Source organism: Oncorhynchus keta, chromosome 35 (assembly GCF_023373465.1).
Source record: "Oncorhynchus keta strain PuntledgeMale-10-30-2019 chromosome 35, Oket_V2, whole genome shotgun sequence".
Lineage (NCBI taxonomy): Eukaryota > Metazoa > Chordata > Actinopteri > Salmoniformes > Salmonidae > Oncorhynchus > Oncorhynchus keta.
The window spans coordinates 53,575,948-53,598,246 of record NC_068455.1 but is presented as its reverse complement, the minus strand read 5'-3'; the positions used below and the strand labels follow the sequence as shown (position 1 = coordinate 53,598,246).

At 43.0% G+C, this 22,299-nt stretch overlaps 1 protein-coding gene across 5 annotated transcripts in view; it reads left to right on the top strand.

Moving 5' to 3' along the window:
• LOC118368621 (stromal interaction molecule 2) overlaps positions 1-20,070 on the top strand; it is a 100,323-nt gene extending 80,253 nt beyond the window's left edge. For 3 of the 5 annotated variants that reach the window (XM_052495743.1, XM_052495747.1, XM_052495746.1), the window contains 7 exons: positions 2,498-2,675; positions 3,003-3,180; positions 4,564-4,725; positions 7,473-7,573; positions 8,126-8,364; positions 13,495-13,681; positions 13,910-20,070. In XM_052495743.1, the coding sequence (XP_052351703.1) occupies positions 2,498-2,675; positions 3,003-3,180; positions 4,564-4,725; positions 7,473-7,573; positions 8,126-8,364; positions 13,495-13,681; positions 13,910-14,519 (1,655 nt within the window). In that variant the 3' untranslated portion in view covers positions 14,520-20,070. Of the gene's footprint in view, positions 1-2,497; positions 2,676-3,002; positions 3,181-4,563; positions 4,726-6,904; positions 7,040-7,472; positions 7,574-8,125; positions 8,365-13,494; positions 13,682-13,909 lie in introns of those variants that run through there. The other 2 variants (XM_052495744.1, XM_052495748.1) reach the window with 2 other exon arrangements.
• The last annotated feature ends 2,229 nt before the right edge of the window (positions 20,071-22,299 follow it).

Genomic DNA, 22,299 nt, shown 5'->3' with positions numbered 1-22,299 from the left:
GCGAAGAGCCCGGATCTCAATCCCATTGAGCACGGACCTGTTGGATCGGAGGATGAGGGCTAGGGCTATTCCCCCCCAGAAATGTCCGGGAACTTGCAGGTGTCTTGGTGGAAGAGTGGGGTAACATCTCACAGCAAGAACTGGCAAATCTGGTGCAGTCCATGAGGAGGCGATGCACTGCAGTACTTAATGCAGCTAGTGCCCACACCAGATACGGACAGTTACTTTTTATTTTGACCCCCCACCTTTGTTCATGGTCTGTGGAACTTGTTCAGTCCATGTCTTAGTTGTTGAATCTTGTTATGTTAATGCAAATATTTACACATGTTAAGTTTGCTGAAAATAAACGCAATTGACAGTGAGAGGACGTTTTCTTTTTTTGCTGAGTTTGATATACTTTACCATTTTCTACATTGTAGAATAACAGTGAATACATCAAAACTATGAAATAACACATATGGAAACATGTAGTAACCAAAAAAGTGTTTAAAAAAAAATCCAAATGTACGTTATTTGTGATTCTTGACAGTAGCCACCCTTTTCCATTATGATAGCTTTGCACACTGTTGGCATTCTCTCAACCAGCTTAATGAGGTAGTCATTTGGAAAGCTTTTCAATTAACAGGTGTGCCTTGTTTATTTGTGGAAGGTCTTTCCTCCTTAATGCGTTTAAGACAATCAGTTGTGACAAGGTAGGAGTGGTACACAGAAGATAGCACTATTTGGTGAAAGACCAAGAACATATTATATCAAGCAAAGAGAAATGGCAGTTCATTATTTTAAGACACGAATGTCAGTCAATCGGGAACTTTGAACCTTTCTTCAAGTGCAGTCGCAAAAACCATCAAGCTCTATGATGAAACTGACTCTCATGAGGACCGCCACAGGAAAGAATAATAATAATAATATATGCCATTTAGCAGACGCTTTTATCCAAAGCGACTTACAGTCATGTGTGCATACATTCTACGTATGGGTGGTCCCTGAAATCGAACCCACTACCCTGGCGTTACAAGCGCCATGCTCTACCAACTGTGCTACAGAAGGACCCAGAGTTGTCTCTGCTGTAGAGTATAAGTTACCAGCCTCACAAATTGCAGCCCAAATAAATGCCTCACAGAGTTCAAGTAACATCTCAACGTCAACTGTTCAGAGGAGACTGCGTGAATCAGGCCTTCATTGTTGAATTGCTACAAAGAAACCCCAACTAAAGGACACCAATAAGAAGAAGAGACTTGCTTGGGCTGAGAAATACAAGCAATGGACATTAGACTGGTGGAAATCTGTCCTTTGGTCTGATGAGTCCAAATTTGAGATTTTTGGTTCCAACCACTGTGCTTTTGTGAGACGCAGAGTAGGTGAACGGATGATCTCCGCATGTGTGGTTCCCACAGTGAAGCATGGAGGAGGAGGTGTGATGGTGTGGGGGTGCTTTGCTGGTGACACTGTCAGTGATTAATTTAGAATTCAAGGCACACTTAACCAGCATGGCTACCACAGCATTCTGCAGCAATACGCCATCCCATCTGGTTTGCTCTTAGTGGGACTATCATTTGTTTTTCAACAGGACAATGACCCAAATCGCACCTCCAGGCTGTGTAAGGGCTATTTGACCAAGAAGGAGAGTGATGGAGTGCTGCATCAGATGACCTGGCCTCCACAATCACCTGACCTCAACCCAATTGAGATGGTTTGGGATGAGTTGGACCGTGCGGAGTGAAGAAAAAGCAGCCAAAAAGTGCTCAGCATATGTGGGAACGCCTTCAGGACTGTTGGAAAAGCATTCCAGGTGACTTCCTCGTGAAGCTGGTTGATAGAATGCCAAGAGTGTGCAAAGCTGTCATCAAGGCAAAGGGTGGCTACTGTCAAGAATCACAAATAACACTTTTTTGGTTACTACATGTTTCCATATGTGTTATTTCATAGTTTTGATGTCTTCACTGTTATTCTACAATGTAGAAAATAGTCTAAATAAATAAAACCCCTTGAATGAGTAGGTGTGTGTATATCACAAAAGCTGCAAAACTAACTATTTGTGTCCTCAAGAAGGGTGGTGGTGGATGGGTAAAAAATAACAAATAAACTGAGGGATGGGTCTGGAGAAATGTAATCTAATTCATAGACAGAGCTATGGATGCAAGGACTGACCATCTATGATGTAAAAAATACAGTTTCGTCCATGTTTTGAGACTATACAGTGTTTGTTTGCATTTTCATTGTTTACTAACATTGGAGTGAAACAAGCTTATGTTTTTGGTTCTGATGGGGTATGGCAGTTGAACTTACCTCAGTTACATTCTGCAAGAATCATGGATATATATTATATACACATCATTAGTAAAAAATATATATATATTTTTACAAATATTTTTCAATTTACACGAATTTGATGATAATCTTGAAGTTAATTCAGAAGACCCGGGACATGACCCTGGAAGTATGATGTAACTTGCCCTGGATGTTTCCTCACTCACGTACTCTTCACCCTCCCTCTCAGGTCCACAACACAACTGGATGAAGGACTTTGTGTTGATGGTATCTATAGTGATCGGGATGGGGGGCTGTTGGTTCGCCTACAGCCAGAACAAGTCTTCCAAGGTGCACATGAGTCAGATGATGAAGGACTTGGAGAGCCTGCAGAGTGCTGAGCAGAGCCTCATGGACCTTCAGGGACGGTATGTAGCCTGATGCTGTTTATGAATTGTTTGTAAAAGGTGGTTAACGGTGGTTTATGGTTGATTTACAAATGGCATACACAGGTTTAGTTGTCTATTGGCTCAAATGGCTCTGACGTTGTATGTTTGGTGTATGGCATGCAGTCTGAAGAATTATTAAGTTAAATTAATTTAGCTTAAAGTGATCACATTTTCTAAAAGGTTCTAACCCTGTCTCACTCACTCACTCACTCACTCACTCACTCACTCACTCACTCACTCACTCACTCACTCACTCACTCACTCACTCACTCACTCACTCACTCACTCACTCTCACCGCCCTCCAGCCTCGAAAAGGCCCAGGAGGAGAACCGCACGGTGGCGGTGGAGAAGCAGAACCTGGAGCAGAAGATGAGGGATGAGATCAGCGGGGCCAAGAAGGAGTCGTACCGCCTCCGCGAGCTCCGCCAGGGGGCCGAGTGTGAGCTCAGCCGCCTCAAATATGCTGAGGAGGAGCTGGTGCAGGTAGGAACCGTGGAGAGTGTGTTGCACATAATTAAGGTAGCAAAACTACCAGTAATTCACCAAAGTTACTGGAATTGTCAGCAATTATGGTAAGTAACATGTAACTTTGGTAATTTATACTTGAATTATTTTAAGTTGATTTTATTTTCATCATATAAAATGTTTTTTTTCTTTGTCATTACATCGGAGTCCAAATTTTCCATGAGTTTCTAGTGGATAGACCATATGGTTTAAGAGCAAATAGAATAATTAATGAAAAAAGACTTGAATCAACAATGATATCATTTGCAATTAACTCTGTAACGCCTCCAACTGTTGACTTCTTCACAACTGCCACTAGTTTGGCCACAAAACATTTACAACAAAGACATATTGACGTAGTAAATTAAATAAATGCGTGTACGAATATAAAGTATATCCCATGCTGAAACCCTCATATTAACCGCCAACTGTATTCACCAAGTTGATGGGTTATATTTAGGCTAATGTTCTATTTTTCAAATTTATAACATCTTATTTTATTATTTGATATTTTACATCTTATGAAAATGACCAAAAATCCTTGAAAGTTCAAAAAACATCTGGTTGTTTACTGGTACATTTCGTTACCGGTAACATTCCCTCCCATTGCAACCCTACAAAGAATACTGTCCAGTTGTTTAGCATCAAATCCCATCTTCCTGCGTCACGTGAAATACTGCCCCCTTGTGTAGCATACAGTACAATGCAGTCTCCATTCACAGTAAGATGAATGCAGTATAGTATTCAGGTCAAATGTATACCACATAGAATACTATTCCTCTGTGTATAACATAATATTCCACAGTGAAGCATTTGTCACTGTTCCCCTGCGCATCGCATAATAACATCTCCTTATGTACGAGTCTCAGAAACCCAGACACTAGGCAACAGCAGTGACTAGGGCTTGGGATTAATGACGGAACCTCTTGGTAACTTTGGGAAAAATACAAAAAAATACTTTCCCCGGGGAGCGTCGTCTTCAAACATATAGCTGTACCAACAAAATCACGAGGCGGACATGCCTGAACGTCATGATTCGAAACAGAGTTTTTAACAAAGGCAGTTGATGCAAACGAGCCACTTGCAAAATACACTCATTAAAAAAAATAACATCTGTGATCTCCATCTTGCTAGCTGCGCGGGAAACAAGCAGATCAGGCAGTGACGTAGTGCCTCTATGCCAAACTAACATTGTTTCCGAACAAACGTGTAAGCTGGAACATTGCTACATTGTGGGAGGCAACCCCATCTGTCTAGAGAGACTACTTATGTACAGTACAATACACTTTTATGCCAAGATTTTATATTATCCCATGTGTGTGCGACGATCTAAATGTCCACCCCCCGTCCCCCCGTCCCCAGGTGCGTATGGCCCTGAAGCGAGCAGAGAAGGAGATGCAGACGGAGTGGTCGGTCCCAGAGGCCCTACAGATGTGGCTACAACTCACCCATGAGGTGGAGGTCCAATACTACAACATCAAGAAACATAGCGCGGAGCTACAGCTCACTGTCGCTAAGGAAGAGGTAACTTCCTGGGAGACCAAATGACATCACTATGACACCACATCCTAGGAAACAGTGTCAAGTTTAAGTAGGAGCAGGTTTTAGGGTGATTTTGGGGATGTAAATGGGTTGGTTCATTGGGTTGTGAATTTGTAAGTGAGTTGAGTTAAATTTTGAAGTGCAGTATGGAAAATAAGCATTTTGCACTTGTGTAATTGAAAATGTCTGAAAACATGCACAGACGCATGCACACAGATGCATAGAGGCAGACACAGACACACAGATGCATAGACACAGACACACACACACACACACACAAAAACACAGCTAAATTACTTTAATTGCATTGTTTTTTGTTTTTGCCTTTTATAACTTGCAGTGAGAATGACTCATAAGGCAATTAACTGTGTAGCACAAACACTGAGACACAGCAATATGTTGCTGTCATTAAAGTCGATGTGGTCACATTTGACATCTTGGCCCAATTTGAGGACTTATTGATAAAACTAGTCTCTAGGATACTGTATTGTACAATACATGGCAGAAGGTATGTGGACACCTGCTCGTCGAACGTCTCATTCCAAAATAATGGGCATCAGCCTCCACTCTTCTGGGAAGGCTTTCCACTAGCCATGGAGCACTGCTACGGGAACTTGCTTCCATTCAGCCACAAGAGCATTAGTGTGGTCGGGCACTGATGTTGGGCGATTAGGTCTGGCTCGCAGTCGACGTTCCAATTCATTCCAAAGGTGTTCAGTGGTGTTGAGGTCAGGGCTATGTACATGCTAGTCAAGTTCTTCCACACAGATCTCCACAAATCATCATTTTTTTCTCCCCAATTTCGTGGTATCCAATTGGTAGTAGTTACAGTCTTGTCTCATCGCTACAACTCCCATACGGACTCGGGAGTTGTAGCGCTGCTTCTTGACACAACGCACATCCAACCCAGAAGCCAGCCACACCAATGTGTCGGAGGAAACACCGTACACCTGGCGACCTGGTAGTGTGCACTGCACCCGGCCCGCCACAGGAGTCTCTAGTGCGTGATGAGACAAGGATATCCCTGCCGGCCAAACCCTCCCTAACCTGGACGACGCTGGGCCAATTGTGCGTCGCCCCATGGACCTCCCGGTCGCGGCTGGCTGCGACAGAGCCGCTAAACTAAACTTTACAGTTGGCTCTATGCATTCGGGCTGGTAGTGTTCTCCTGGCATCCGCCAAACCCAGATTCGTGCGTCAGACTGCCAGATGGTGAAGCATGATTCATCACTCCAGAGAACATGTTTTCACAGCTCCAGAATCCAATAACCACAAGCTTTACACAATTCCAACCGATGCTTGGCATTGCGCATGGTAATCTTAAGCTTGTGTGCGACTGCTTGGCCATGGAAAGCCATTTCATGAACTTCCCGACAAACTGTGCTGTCATTGCTTACAGAGGCAGTTTGGAACTCGGTAGTGAGTGTTGGAACCGTGGATAGATGGTTTTTACGCACTCAGCGGTCCCATTCTGAGAGCTTGTGTGCCTACAACTTCGCGGCTGAGCCATTGTTGCTCCTAGACATTTCCACTTCACAATAACAGCATTTACAGTTGACTGGGGAAGCTCGAGCAGGGCCAAAATTTTACAAACTTGTTGGAAAGGCGGCATCCTATGACGGTGCCACATTGAAAGTCACTGAGCTCTTCAGAAGGGTCATTCTACTGACAATGGTTTTCTATGGATATTACATGGCTGCATGCTTAATGTTATACAACTCTCAGTAACGGGTGTGGCTGAAATAGCCAAATCCACTAATTTGAAGCGGTGTCCACATACCTTTGGCCATGTAGTGTATATCAGTGCATGTAGGATTGCCTGCATATCAGTCTGTTATTGCTCCAGCCAACAGATTGTGGTCTTGACGAAATGTTTCACTGTCTAATTAATTCATGAACAACAGCTAAACTGGGCAGATATTTGAAAAGATAAGGCACTGATGTTTTATTGTAGTATAGACAGCAAATATTGGATGCTATGCATTCAGTGATGATTGTGTTCCAATGTCTGCTAAAGCACTGTTTTTTAAAACTATCGTCATACTACATTATTTAATTTGAATATGCTCCACCCATTCTCATCCCCAATATCCCAATTTGTGGCACCCATGAGTGAGAAACCTATATGCCAAGTATAGACCACATATTGTATTCCCTACAGGTTATAGAAAAGAGCAGAAGCTCTGAACTATCCATTCAGTCGCCGGTCTTACAGGTTATGGAACATTTTCTCTTAGTATTTGCCCGGTAGGTTTCATCAAGGAGAAAGCCCCCACTTCTATGTCAAATAAAACAAAAAACACTATATAGTAAATACTACAGTAATAAAAACACTGCAATAGTTACTATAGTACACACTATCATTTTTACTATAGTAATACTACAGTATTAATACTGTAATAAACTTTACTACAGACATGCCCACAAAAACACTACAGTGAATACTACAGTAATGTCCACAAAATACAGAATACAGTGAATACTATAGTATACTACAGTCATATCCAAAAACAATACAGTAAATACTACAGTATGCTTATGCAACAACACTACAGTAAATACTACAGTATGCTTATGATAAAACAATACAGTAAATACTACAACACTGCAGTGAATACTATAGTATACTTCCACAAGAACACTGCAATGAATACTATAGTATATAAATCTAGTCATACAACAGTATTTAGAGCATAGTATATTATAGTAATTTTTCAAATGGTTTACAGGCAGAGAAAATCAAAAAGAAGAGGAGTTCTGTGTTTGGAACACTTCACGTCGCCCACAGTTCATCACTGGATGAAGTGGACCACAAGATCCTAGAGGCCAAGTAGGATAACACACACGCATTCACACAACAGACACACACGCTTAGACGAATACGCACACTCACCCACGTTGGATTTTGTCACCCTCGTCCATGTGTCTTTGTCCATGAGCTGAATCGATGTGAAAGACTTTGGGATTTACTAGCTATTGATTACTGATCGAGACATGTAAATACAATTGTATTGGTCGCAGATGTTATTGCGGGTGTAGCAAAATGCATGTAAATCAGGATCCCCACATATGTCAGTCTACCTAGGGTATCAATACCTATTACAATAAGTTGTTGTCCAAGCATTAGTGGTATAGGCACAGAAACCAAAGTGGAATATCTGGAAAAAGACAGTTTACCTGGTACAGCGAGAAGAGGATGGGCCTCCCATCTGAGCTGGAGCCCTCTTTAGGTTTCTTCCTTCTAGGGAGTTTTTCCTTACCAATGTGCTTCTTCTTTTGCTTGCTCTTTTGGGTCTAGGTTGTTGGCTGTAAAAGCTCTTTGTGATAACTACTGATATAAAGCGGGCTTTATAAACACATTTGATTTGATTGATTGTTCCAGGAAGTCCCTGTCGGAGGTGACCGCCTGCCTGAGGGAGCGTCTCCACCGCTGGCAGCAGATTGAGAAACTGTGTGGCTTCCCCCTGGTGCACAACTCTGGGCTGCCCAGTCTGACTGCCACCCTGTACTCTGACCACAGCTGGGTGGTCATGCCCCGAGTCTCCGTGCCCCCCTACCCCATCGCCGGTGGAGTGGACGACCTCGATGAGGACACGCCTCCAATCATTCCACAATTCACCTGTACGTATGGAGGTTGTCACAGAAATGCAAATACTCCAGTTAGAGTTGTAAAGTGACTGAGTGTGTGTGTGTGTGTGTGTATGATCACTTGTTACTCATTACATTGAACGAAAGTAACATGCTACTTTGCAATATTACTGTATGTAGAAAGTAACATGTTATATTAGTAGTTGTATTACTTTACATGACTTTCATGAAAAAAATCTCAATCTCACCATTTGTTCGATTGTCAGAGGGAGCAATACCATCACTAGTTTCTCTTTTCATCTGTGGTGCTGCTTTCCTGTGCTAGTCTTCAAAAGATGCGCTATATATTGGGCTGCTTCATTAGCCATATATACTGTAAACCAAACATCTGTCGAGATTTCCTATCGTTTCATTAAAACTCTTTTCTCGAGCCACCAGTTTTGGTTATCGACCGCAGGCACACGAACCCATAGAGATGTATTGTATTTTAAGAATGTGAAATGTCAGAATAATAGTAGAGAATTAATTCAGCTTTTATTTCTTTCATCACATTCCAAGTGGGTCAGAAGTTTACATACACTCAATTAGTATTTTGTAGCATTGCATTTAAATTGGTTAACTTGGGTCAAACGTTTTGGGTAGCCTTCCACAAGCTTCCCACAATAAGTTGGGTGAATTTTGACCCATTCCTCCTGACAGAGCTGGTGTAAGTAACTGAGTCAGGTTTGTCGGCCTCGTTGCTCGCACACACTTTTTAAGTTCTGCCCAGAAATGTTAGGATTGAGGTCAGGGCTTTGTGATGGCCACTCCAATATCTTGACTTTGTTGTCCTTATGACATTTTGCTACAACTTTGGAAGTATGCTTGGGGTCATTGTCCATTTGGAAGACTCATTTGCAACCAAGCTTTAACTACTTGACTGATGTCTTGAGATGTTGCTTCAATATATCCACATAATTTCCCCCCCTTGTGATGCCATCTATTTTGTGAAGTGCACCAGTCCCTCCTGCAGCAAAGCACCCCCACAATATGATGCTGCCTCCCCCGTTCTTCACGGTTGGGATGGCGTTTTTCGGCTTGCAAGCCTCCCCCTTTTTCCTCCAAACATAACGATGGTCATTATGGCCAAACAGTTCTATTTCTTTTTCATCAGACCAGAGGACATTTCTCCAAAAAGTACAATCTCTGTCCCCATGTGCAGTTGCAAACCCTAGCTTTTTTGGGCGGTTTTGGAGCAGTGGCTTCTTCCTTGCTGAGTGGCCTTTCAGGTTATGTTGATTTCGGACTTGTTTTACTGTGGATACTTTTGTACCTGTTTCCTCCAGCATCTTCACACGGTCCTTTGCTGTTTTGGGATTGACTTGCACTTTTCACACCAAGGTATGTTCATCTTTAGGAGACAGAATGCCTCTCCTTCCTGAGCAGTATGACGGCTGCGTGGTCCCATGGTGTTTATACTTGTGTACTATTGTTTGTACAGAGGAACGTGGTACCTTCAGGCATTTGGCAATTGCTCCCAAGGATGAACCAGACTTGTGGAGGTCTACAATTTTATTTCTGAGTGCTTGGCTAATTTCTTTAGATTTTCCCATGATGTCAAGCAAAGAGGCGCTGAGTTTGAAGGTAGGCCTTGAAATACATCCACAGGTACACCTCCAATTGACTCAAATTATGTCAATAAGCCTATCAGAAGCTTCTAAAGCCATGACATCATTTTCTGAAATGTTCCTGTTTAAAGGCACAGTCAACTTAGTTTATGTAAACTTCTGACCTACTGGAATTGTGATACAGTGAATCATAAGTGAAATAATCTGTCTGTAAACAATTGTTATAAAAATGACTTGTCATGCACAAATTAGATGTCCTAACCGACTTGCCAAAACTGTAGTTTGCTAGCATCCCACATGGCCAACATCCAGTGAAATTGCAGAGTGCCAAATTCAAAAACAGAAATACTCGTTATAAAAATTCACAAAACATACAAGTGTTATACATCGATTTAAAGATGAACTTCTTGTTAATCCAACCACGGTGTCATATTTCAAAAACACTTTATGGCGAAAGCATACCATGCGATTATCTGAGAACAGCGCACAGCAGACAAATCATTACAATCAATTACCAGCCAAGTAGAGGAGTTACACAAGTCAGAAATAGAGAGAGAATTAATCACTTACCTTTGATCTTCATATGGTTGCACTCACAAGACTCCCATTTACTTAATAAATGTTTGTTTTGTTCGATAAAGTCCCTGTTTATATTCAAAAAACGTTTTGTTTGTGCGTTTTGTTCAGTAATCCACAGGCTCAAACGCAGTCACAACAGGCAGACGAAAAATCCATATAGTATCCGTAAAGTTCGTAGAAACATTTCAAACGATGTTTATAATCAATCCTCAGGTTGTTTTTAGCCTAAATAATCAATAATATTTAAACCGGACAATAACGTTGTCAATATAAAAGGTAAACAAGAAAGGCGCGCTCTCGGTCGTACGCATTAAAAATCTCTGGGACACTGTAAGGTCCACTCATTCAGAGTGGTCTTACTCACTCATTTTTCAGAATACAAGCCTGAAACCATTTCAATAGACTGTTGACATGTAGTGGAAGCCATAGGAAGTGCAATTTGAGTCCTAAATTAATGGATACTGTAATGGCATTCAATAGAAAAATACAAATATAAAGAAATCCCACTTCCTGGATGGGTTTTCTCCTGCCAAATCAGTGTTGTTAAACTCACAGACATTAGTTTAACAGTTTTGTAAACTTTAGAGAGTTTTCTATCCAAATGTACCAATTATATGCATATCCTAGCTTCTGGGCCTGAGTAGCAGGCAGTTTACTTTGGGCACGCTTTTCATCTGGAAGTGAAAATAGTGCCCCCTACCCTAGTGAAGTTAACAAAACATTTGTGGAGTGGTTGAAAAATGAGTTTTAATGACTCTAACCTAAGTGTATGTAAATGTCTGACATCAACTCTATATAGAGTAGAAGCCTCTAAGTTGCAGGGTTGTGTAACTGGTTGGTAGCCGGCTAGTGATGACTATTTCACACTCTGATGGCCTTAAGATAGAAGCTGTTTTTCCATCTCTCGGTCCCAGCTTTGATGCACCTAGACTGATCTTGCCTTCTGGATGGTAAGCGGATGAACAGGCCGTGGCTCGGGTGGTTGATGTCCTTGATGATCTTTTTGGCCTTCCTGTGACATCGGGTGCTGTAGGTGTCCTGGAGGGCAGGCAGTGTGTACCCGGTGATGCGTTGGGAAGACCGCACCACCTTGCCGTTGCGGGCAGTGCAGTTGCCGTACCAGGAGGTAATACAGGATGCTCTCAATGGTGCATCTATAAAAGTTTGTAGGTCTTAGGGGCCAAGCCAAATTTCTCCAGCCTTCTGAGGTTGAAAAGACGCTGTTGCGCCTTCTTCACCACACTATCCATGTGGCTGGACCATTTCAAATCGTCTACACTGAGGAACTTGAAACTTTTCACCTTCTCTACTGTGGTCCCGTCAATGTGGATAGGAGTGTGCTCTCTCTGCTGATTCCTGAAGTCCATAATCAGCTCCTTCGTTTTGTTGAGGGAGAGGTTATTTTCTTGGCACCACTCCACTATGGCCCTCATCTCCTCCCTGTAGGCTGTCTCGTCATTGTTGGTAATCAGGCCTACAACTGTTGTGTCGTCTGAAAACTTGATGATTGAGTTGGAGGCATGCGTGGCCACGCAGTCATGGGTAAATGGGGAGTACAGGAGGGGGCTGAGCACGCAACCTTGTGGGGCTCCTGTGTTGTGGATCAGCGAAGTGGAGGTGTTTCCTACCTTCACCACCTGGGGGCGGCCCAGGATGTCCAGAACCCAGTTGCACAGGGCAGTCTTGGAGGGTACTATGGTGTTGAAGGCTGAGCTATAGTCAATAAACAGCATTCTTACATAGGTATTCCTCTTGTCCGATGGCGATTGCATCATCTGTGGATCTATTGGGGCGGTATGCAAATTGAAGTTGGTCTAGAGTGTCAGGTAAGGTAGAGGTGATATGTTCCTCAACTGGCCTCTCAAAGCACTTCATGATGACAGAAGTGAGTGCTATGGGGCGATAGTAATTTAGTTCAGTTACCTTTGCTTTCTTGGGTACAGGAACAATGGTGGACATCTTGAGCCGCCCGGCAGCCTTGCGAGGGTTAATGCGTTTAAATGTCTTACTCACATCGGCCACAGAGAACTAGAGCCCACAGTCCTTGGAAGTGGGCCTCAAAGTGGGGGAAGAAGGTGTTTAGCTTGTCCGGGAGCAAGACGTCCGCGACTTCAATTTGTCCGCGATGTCGCTCGTTTTCCCTTTGTAATCCGTGATAGTCTGTAGACCCTGCCACATACATCTCGTGTCTGAGCCTTTGAATTGCGACTCCACTTTCTATGTACTGATGTTTTGCCTGTTTGATTGCCTTAACAGGGGGAATAACTACACTGTTTGTATTCAACCATATTCCCAGTCACCTTGCATGGTTAAATGCGGTGATTCACACTTTCAGTTTTGCTCGAATGCGTCCATCTATCCACGGTTTCTGATTTGGGTAGGTTTTAATAGTCAAAGTGGGAACAACATCCGCTATACACTTCCTGATGAACTCAGTCACCGTGTCAGTGTATTGGTCAATGTTATTTTCAGAGGATGCCCAGGACATATCCCAGTCCGCGTGACAAAACAATCTTGAAGCATGGATTCCGATTTGGTCAGACCAGTTCTGGTTATAGACACGTCCCTCAAACAGCCTTCTTCCGCTCGCTCGAGAACTAAATTAAGAAACAAGTTGAGATCGGATCATGGAAACACGCGACCGGTAGAGAGATGAATCTGAAAGTATTGCTCATTGTTTGACAAAGTAACTGTAATAAAAAAAGTTGACAAAGTTATGTGTTACTTTACTCTGTTACTCATATACAGTAAGTAATCTGATTATGTAACGCGTTACAAAAGTGATGATGGCCAGTACAGCATGTGAGTTTACTTTGTCTGATTTTTACATCAACAACGCTAAAATAGATTTAAAATGTGTGTTTTAAGTTGTGTGTGTGTTCAGTCCGAGTACTGTAGTCCGGGTTCAGTCCGACCATCGTTATGACCACATCTGGCTGTGTAACCTACATCCCTACTCTCTCTGGTATTTTCCCAGCAGCCTCTATAATGCGGCCCCCTCTGACGCGCAGCAGCAGCCTGTGTCGGTCCCGCCGGAGTCTCTACAGCACCCCGCAGCCTTCAATGATGTCGGCCGACCCTGACCTGCTCTCTATGTCCAGCCCACCCCTCTCCTACCACCCAGAGGGTGAAGAAGAACACATCCTCTTCATCGAGAGAAAGGGGTATGTTACCTTTCACAACCTCTGCCCTCTTTTATACTGGATCAGTTTAGGGTAATTTATTTAGAATATAAGACATTGAATGTGTGCTGATATTAGTTGCATTGTAATTATTTGTATTTCTATAACACTCGGTCTCTGACTGCTCTGTCTCTGTCTGCTTTGTGTGTGTCTCTGCTCTGTCTGTCTGCCTCTCATCTCTGCCTGCTTCTCTGTCTCTCTCTGTTACAGGGACACTCAGGATACGTCCTCAGACACAGACTCTCTCAACTCCTCCATGGGACGGAAACAGTCCTATGCCAACCCCTGCACGCCAGGACCAGAGCCCCCCTACCGCAAGATCTCCCGCGAAGAGCTGATGATGCTGAGCCAGCAGGAGCCTCAGACTTACATCCGGGACTCACCCCCTCCTCAAGGGGGGGTTGCGTCCCTCTCGACTTCCTCCTCGGCCAACCCCTCCCCTGCCCTGGAGCACCACTCACACTCCCACACGCACTCGCACAAACACAAGGGCTCACCCGACCTCACCCGTGGCTCCATCCCAGAGTCCCACAGCATGTCCTTCACCACGCCGACGGCGGTCAACAAGGCCGTATTCAACGGCATCCTGGAGAAGTCCTATAGCATGGGCCAGCTGCCCGCGGGCATGACGGGGGCAGGCGGGGTGGTGGTGGTGGTGGGGCGCAACCCATCCCTCACCTCACTGGATAATGAGGGCAGGGGGGCGGGGGGCATGGAGAAGAAACTACAGAGGACCTCTTCTCAGGACTCCTGTGACAACGGAGACAAGACCAAGAAGTCCTCGTCCAAGATCAAGAGCTTGTTCAAGAAGAAAAAGTAGTAGTACTCAGAGAGCGAGAGAGAGGGGACGGGACAAAAAAAGGATCAAGATGAAGTCATTTTTAGCCTTAATAAAAAATGTACGTTGTCAACGGAAGCTAAAACATTTTTTTTTGTTCCATTGTTCCTTTTTTTTCTCCAAAGATGGAATGTAAAAGCTCTGTCTGGGCACCTCAATAATGCCTTTTAATGAATTGTTTTTGCTCACTCATAGCCTCAAAGTTAAGCCTTCAAAGGTCACAGAAAGGTCAAAAGGTAAAGGGTCATGCCAGCTGCCATCGCCCAGGCAACCGTGAAAAGCATGAGACTGCTCACTCAACGTCTTCTGGTTCTTTTTCAGTTAAAGAAACAAACAATACATTTCACTTGTGTTCTATCTGGGGGTTGAGGGGCTTGTACTTGACACGTTTATTTTCAGAAAAAAAAAATACTACTTAAGTTTGTTGCACTACTGCTTTCCTGTATTCTGGGAAAGGACCGCCGCTGCTCGCCAAGTAAATATTAATGTATACAGATGAGAATGATGCATGGGGAGAGGCATTGGAGATGCAACACATGGTAGGCTATTGAAGCCAAAATCGCTTGGTGTTTCCAATGTTTTTTTGCAATGGATTTTATTTATACACACACACACTGAGTATACCAAACATTAGAAACACCTTCCTAATTTTGAGTAGCACCCACCCTTTTTGCCCTCAGAACAGCCTCAATTACCGGGGCATTGACTCGACAAGGTGTGAAAAGTGTTCCACAGGGATGTTGGCCCATGTTGACTCCAATGCTTCCCATAGTTGTGTAAAGTTGTCTGGATGTACTTTGGGTGGTGGACCATTCTTGATACACATGGGAAACTTCTGTTGAGTGAGAAAAACCTTGTAATGTTGCAGTTCTTGACACGAACCGGTGTGCCTGGCACCTACTACCGTACCCCGTTCGAAGGCACTTAAATCTTTTGTTTTACCTATTCACACTCTGAATGGGACACATACACAATCCATGACTCGGTTGTCTCAAGGTTTAGAAATCCTTATTTAACCTGTCTCCTCCCCTTCATCAACACTGATTGAAGTGGATTTTAGAAGTGACATCAATAAGCGATCATAGCTTTCATCTGGATTGACCTGGTCAATCATGGAGCAGGTGTTCTTATTGTTTTGTAACACACTACATATAGAAAAGTATGTGGACACCCCTTCAAATCAGTGGATTCGGCTATTTCAGCCATATCCGTTGCTGACAGGTGTATAAAATCGAGCACACAGCCATGCAATATCCATAGACAAACATTGTCAGTGGAATGGCCTCGAAGAGCTTTCAACGTGGCACCGTCATAGGATGCCACCTTTCCAACAAGTCAGTTCGTCAAATGCATTTCCTGTTAGAGCTGCCCCAGGTCAACTGTAAGTGCTGTTATTGTGAAGTGGCAACGTCTAGAAGCGACAAGGGCTCAGTCAAGCTCACAACGTGACCGCCGAGTGCTGAAGCACAAAACACGAAAAAATTGTCTGTCTGCACTTGCAAAACTGACTACAGAGTTCCAAACTGGGAGCAATGCCAAGTGTAGGCTGGAGAGGTGTAAAGCTTGTTGCCATTGTACTCTGGAGCAGTGGATACGCAAGTTTGGTGAAGGAGGAATAATGGTCTGGGGCTGTTTCATGGTTGGGGAAGACCCTTTCCTGTTTCAACATGACAATGCCCCCATGCATAAAGCGAGGTCCATACAGAAATGGTTTGTCGATGTGGAAGAACTGGACTGGCCTCTACTGAGCCCTGACCTCAACCCCATCGAACAACTTTGGGATGTATTGGAACGCCGACTGCAAGCCAGGCCTATCGCCCAACATCATTGCTCGACCTCACTAATGCTCTCCCCGCAGCAATGTTCCAACATCTAGTGGAAAGCCTTCCTAGAAGAGTGGAGGCTGTTATTGCTGCAAAAGGAGGACCGACTCCATATTAATGCCCATGATTTGGGAATGAGATATTCGATGAGCAGTGGTTTCACATCCTTTTGATAATGTAGTGTGTATGTATATATACAGTACCAGTCAAAAGTTTTCACACACACCTACTCATTCAAGGGTTTTTCTTTATTTTGACTATTTTCTACATTGTAGAATAATAGTGAAGACATCAAAACAATGAAATAACACATGGAATCATGTAGTAACCAAAACCATCTCAGTGGGTTGAGGTCAGGTGATTGTGGAGGCCAAGTCATTTGATGCAGCACTCCATCTCACTATCCTTCTTTGTCAATTAGCCCTTACACAGCCAGGAGGTGTGTTGGGTCATTGTTCCTTGAAAAACAAATGATAGTCCCAGATGGGATGGCGCATTGCTGCAGAATGCTATGGTAGCCATGCTGGTTGTGTGCCTTAAATTCTTTGAAAAAATCAGTGTCACTAGCAAAGCACCATCACACCTCCTCCTCCATGCTTCACGGTGGGAACCACACATGCGGAGATCATCCATTCACCTACTCTGCGTCTCACAAAGACACGGCGGTTGGAACCAAAAATCTCCAATTTGGACTCATCAGACCAAAGGACAGATTTCCACCAGTCTAATGTCCATTGCTCGTGTTTCTTGGCCCAAGCAAGTCTCTTCTTCTTATTGGTGTCCTTTAGTAGTGGTTTCTTTGCAGCAAATTGACCATGAAGGTCTGACTCAAGTCTCGTCTGAACAGTTGATGTTGAGATGTGTCTGTTACTTGAACTCTGTGAGACATTTATTTGGGCTGAGGCTGGTAACTATGGAACTTATCCTCTGCAGCAGACGTAACTCTGTGTCTTTCTTTCCTGTGGCAGTCCTCATGAGAGCCAGTTTCAGCGTAGCGCTTGATGGTTTTTACAACTGCAACTTTAAAAGTTCTTGACATGTTTCGTATTGACTGACCTTCATGTCTTGAAGTAATGATGGACTGTCATTTCTCTTTGCTTATTTGAGCTGTTCTTGCCATGATATGGGATTGGTCTTTTACCAAATAGGGCTATCTTCTGTATACCACCCCTACCTTGTCACAACTGATTGGCTCAAATGCATTAAGAAGGAAAGAAATTCCACAAATTAAGTTTGTGGAATGGCTCACCTGTTAATTGAAATGCATTCCAGGTGACTACCTCATGAAGCTGGTTGATAGAATGTCAAGAGTGTGCAAAGCTGTCATCAAGGCAAAGGGTGGCTACTTTGAAGAACCTCAAATAACGTATAATTAGATTTTTTTAACACTTTTTTGGGCTGCATGATTCCATACGTGTTATTTCATAGTTTTGATGTCTTCACTATTATTCTACAGTGTAGAATAGTAAAAATAAAGAAAAAACGTTGAATGAGAATGTCTAAACTTTTAACTGGTACACACACACACACACACACCACACCACACACACACACACAAGTAGGAGGTTTACGTACACCTTGGCCAAATACATTTAAACTCAGTTTTTCACAATTCCTGACATTTAATCCTAGTAAAAATGCAATGTCTTAGGTCAGTTAGGAATCACCACTTTTAGTTCAGAATAATAGTAGAGGGAATTATATATTTCAGCTTTTATTTCTTTCATCACATTCCCAGTGGGTCAGAAGTTTACATCCACTCAATTAGTATTTAGTAGCATTGCCTTTAAATTGTTTAACTTGGGTCAAACATTTCAGGTAGCCTTCCACAAGCTTCCCACAATAAGTTGGGTGAATTTTGGACCATTCCTCCTTACAGAGCTGGTGTAACTGAGTCAGGTTTGTAGGCCTCCTTGCTCGCACATGCTTTTTCAGTTCTGCCCACACATTTTCTATAGGATTGAGGTCAGGGCTTTGTGATGGCCACTCCGATACCTTGACTTTGTTGTCCTCAAGCCATTTTGCAACAACTTTGGAAGTATGCTTTGGGTCATTGTCTATTTGGAAGTCCCATTTGCAACCAAGCTTTAACTTCCTGACGGATGTTTTGAGATGTTGCTTCAATATATCCACATAATTGTCCTCCCCCATGATGCCATCTATTTTGTAAAGTGCACCAGTCCCTCCTGCAGCAAAGCACCCTCACAACATAATGCTGCCGCCCTGTGCTTCACGGTTGGGATGGTGTTCTTTGGCTTGCAAGCCTCCCCCTTTTTCCTCCAAACATAACGATGGTCATTATGGCCAAACAGTTATAGTTTTGTTTCATCAGACCAGAGGACATTTCTCCAAAAAGTACTATCTTTGTCCCCATGTGCAGTTGCAAACCATAATCTGGCTCTTTTATGGCGGTTTCGGAGCAGTGGCTTCTTCCTTGCTGAGCGGCCTTTCAGGTTATGTCGATATAGGACTCATTTTTACTGTGGATATAGATACTTTTGTACCTGTTTCCTCCAGCATCTCCACAAGGTCCTTTGCTGTTATTCTGGGATTGTTTTGCACTTTTCGCACCAAAGTACGTTAATCTCTAGGAGACAGAATGCGTCTCCTTCCTGAGCGGTATGACGGCTGCGTGGTCCCACGGTGTTTATACTTGCGTACTATTGTTTGTACAGATGAACGTGGTACATTCAAGCATTTAGAAATTGCTCCCAAGGATGAACCAGACTTGTGGAGGTCTACAATTTGTTTTCTGAGGTCTTGGCTGATTTCTTTTGATTTTCTTCCCATGATGTCAAGCAAAGAGGCACTGAGTTTGAAGGTCGGCCTTGAAATACATCCTCAGGTATACCTCCAATTGATTCAAATTATGTCATTTAGCCTATCAGAAGTTTCTAACACCCTGACATTTTTTTTCTGGAATTTTCCAAGCTGTTTAAAGGCACAGTCAACTTAGTGTATGTAAACTTCTGACCCACTGGAATTGTGATAGTGAAATAATCTGTCTGTAAACAGTTGTTGGAAAAATGACTTGTGTCATGCACAAAGTAGATGTCCTAACCGACTTGCCAAAACTAGTTTGTTAACAAGAAATGTGTGGAGTGGTTGAAAAACGAGTTTAAATGACTCCAACCTAAGTGTATGTAAACTTCCGACTTCAACTGTATATAATATCTGGACGTTGTTTTTACATTATTTTGTTCTTGTAGACATTTTTTAAATAGAAATGTGATTTCTAGTGGTGGGGGTTCACAAGGACTAACTACGTTTTTTTACTGAAGAGTGATAAAGAATATGCAGATTTTACCCATAACCTTAACGTACCTTGTCGTTGTAAACATCCCTGAGCTTTTCCTGGACATTTTACCCTTACTCTAACCTGTTACCTCTTTCAACTTCTTTCTCCACTGTTTACTTATACGCTATGAAAGAGAATGGTCACTAGCAATGTACATTATAGGAGACGAGCTAAGCTGAAGAGTAAAGTTAATGGGTTCTGTTTATCATATGCAATTTGTAATATCAGAATTCTACGGATATGACATATTTGCTATCGTAGTGTATTCCTACATCCTACATCCACAAAAAAAAAAATAGTTATAGATGAGCAGGACATAGGAATGTTGACGAGATGTTAGCAGATTTCTTTGAACATTTGGTGTGTGAATATTTGTATACCATAGACAAACGAATAAAGCATAACAATGCTGTCTTCAGTGAGTGACTTTTGCTTCCCCCCCACACTATTTGTAACCCAAAGACACAAAGGAAAGCGTTTGTGATATTTGCGTTGAGGATATGTATGGTGGGGACTCGTCTTTGACTCATTCGGTGTTCAGAACTAAAGCTTACCCAGCACTGACGACTCACTCCCCACAGAGAAGAAACATTTATGAATCTCTATTTGAATTCCCTTTTTTTCTTTGAAGGAGAGTAGAAACGGATGAGAAAGAAAAAAAAAACATTTTGACACACCCATTTGTCTTGTGAGAGTGGAGGAACAGTGATACACAGAAAAATGCATGCATGATTGCTTTGTCAATATGAAGTGTATGTGATAAATTCCACTGATGGTTGATCAATTCCACACATAGCAGCAATGGGGCCGGTGACATCTAGCTTGGTGATGAATGTGTTGTTTGGCTGCCACTGTGCAACAACAACAACAACAACAGATCCCAGCCTTCTACACACACACACACACCGTATTGATTCATCCCTCTCGGGGCGCAGTTCCAAAGATGGCCACTAAGTTGCAGTATTGTATAGGGGAAATGATGTATGGTAATAAACATTCCCTAACCTGGTTCATCATGTTCATGCTGGTCAAGTTATATGTATGAGACAGATCCTCAGAACGAACAAAGGTAGGCTACAAAATGCACTTTGACATACAAGCTTATTCACCCCTCTTCTATGCATAGTAGTGAAAATGTTCAATACAAGACAATAACTTCATCTAAAATTATTAGATTTTTATCACTGAACAAACATTACAGCATCTCATCCTCTTCTGTGTGTCACCCTTTTAGAACTATAAACCCTTATAAACCCAGGGTTGTTACAATATGTTCAATTCCAAGGAAGCCTGCCAAAATCTAATTATTAGTAGGAAATCGACTCTGCTGCACAAGCATGCTTTTGCGGCACAGTCGATAGCGCGCCGGACCTCGGGCTAGAAGGTCGAGGGTTCGAGACCTGCTCACTGCCTGTTTCATTACAGTATGTATTAGTTGCCACTATAAAATGCTCCCTTAAATGAAACACCCTGTAAACATAGCACTACTATCACTCTCCCCTCTCTTCTTGTGGTGGCAATAGGTTAAGAACCTGTTTAGGATATTTATAGCTGTGAGATGCACCCGGTACACTAATTGGGAGCGTTATGGTGCCAAAATGACCCAAAGGGAACCTTAGCTATGAACAAAGGAGAAACAGGATCGCTATGCTCTGAGGATGGCTTATTCATTCTTTAATGAATGAGGTGAAGGTAATGAATAGATGCCCTGAATGCATGTTGTATAGCTGAGACTTTGCTGCTGCTGGGGTGTGTGTGTGTGTGTGTGTGTGTGTGTGTGTGTGTGTGTGTGTGTGTGTGTGTGTGTGTGTGTGTGTGTGTGTGTGTGTGTGTGTGTGTGTGTGTGTGTGTGTGTGTGTGTAGCCTCTTTACACCTTGCGCTAACATGTGGGTTTCGTGATCTGATCAATATGGTCCAATCACTATCTGCTCAACGTTTGCTGTGTCTACACATGGTGTTTATATGTGTTTCATCTGTCCACTGTTTCCGCCGTGTGACCAGATTTCCTGGTGCCTCGCTCTATGCAAATTATTTGGCAGACATTCTTTCAATGTAGTATGAATGTTCTCATACTACATGGCCAAAAATATGTGGACACCTGCTTGTCGAACATATCATTCCAAAATCATGACCATTAATATGCATGCTTTTCAACCGATCGCTGCCTGCACCCGCATGCCCGACTAGCATCACCACCCTGGATGGTTCCGACCTTGAATATGTGGACATCTATAAGTACCTAGGTGTCTGGCTAGACTGCAAACTCTCCTTCCAGACTCACATCAAACATCTCCAATCAAAAATCAAATCAAGAGTCGGCTTTCTATTCCGCAACAAAGCCTCCTTCACTCACGCTGCCAAGCTTACCCTAGTAAAACTGACTATCCTATCGGCGATGTCATCTACAAAATGGCTTCCAACACTCTACTCAGCAAACTGGATGCAGTCTATCACAGTGCCATCCGTTTTGTCACTAAAGCACCTTATACCACCCACCACTGCGACTTGTATGCTCTAGTCGGCTGGCCCTCACTACATATTCGTCGCCAGACCCACTGGCTCCAGGTCATCTACAAGTCCATGCTAGGTAAAGCTCCGCCTTATCTCAGTTCACTGGTCACGATGGCAACACCCATCCGT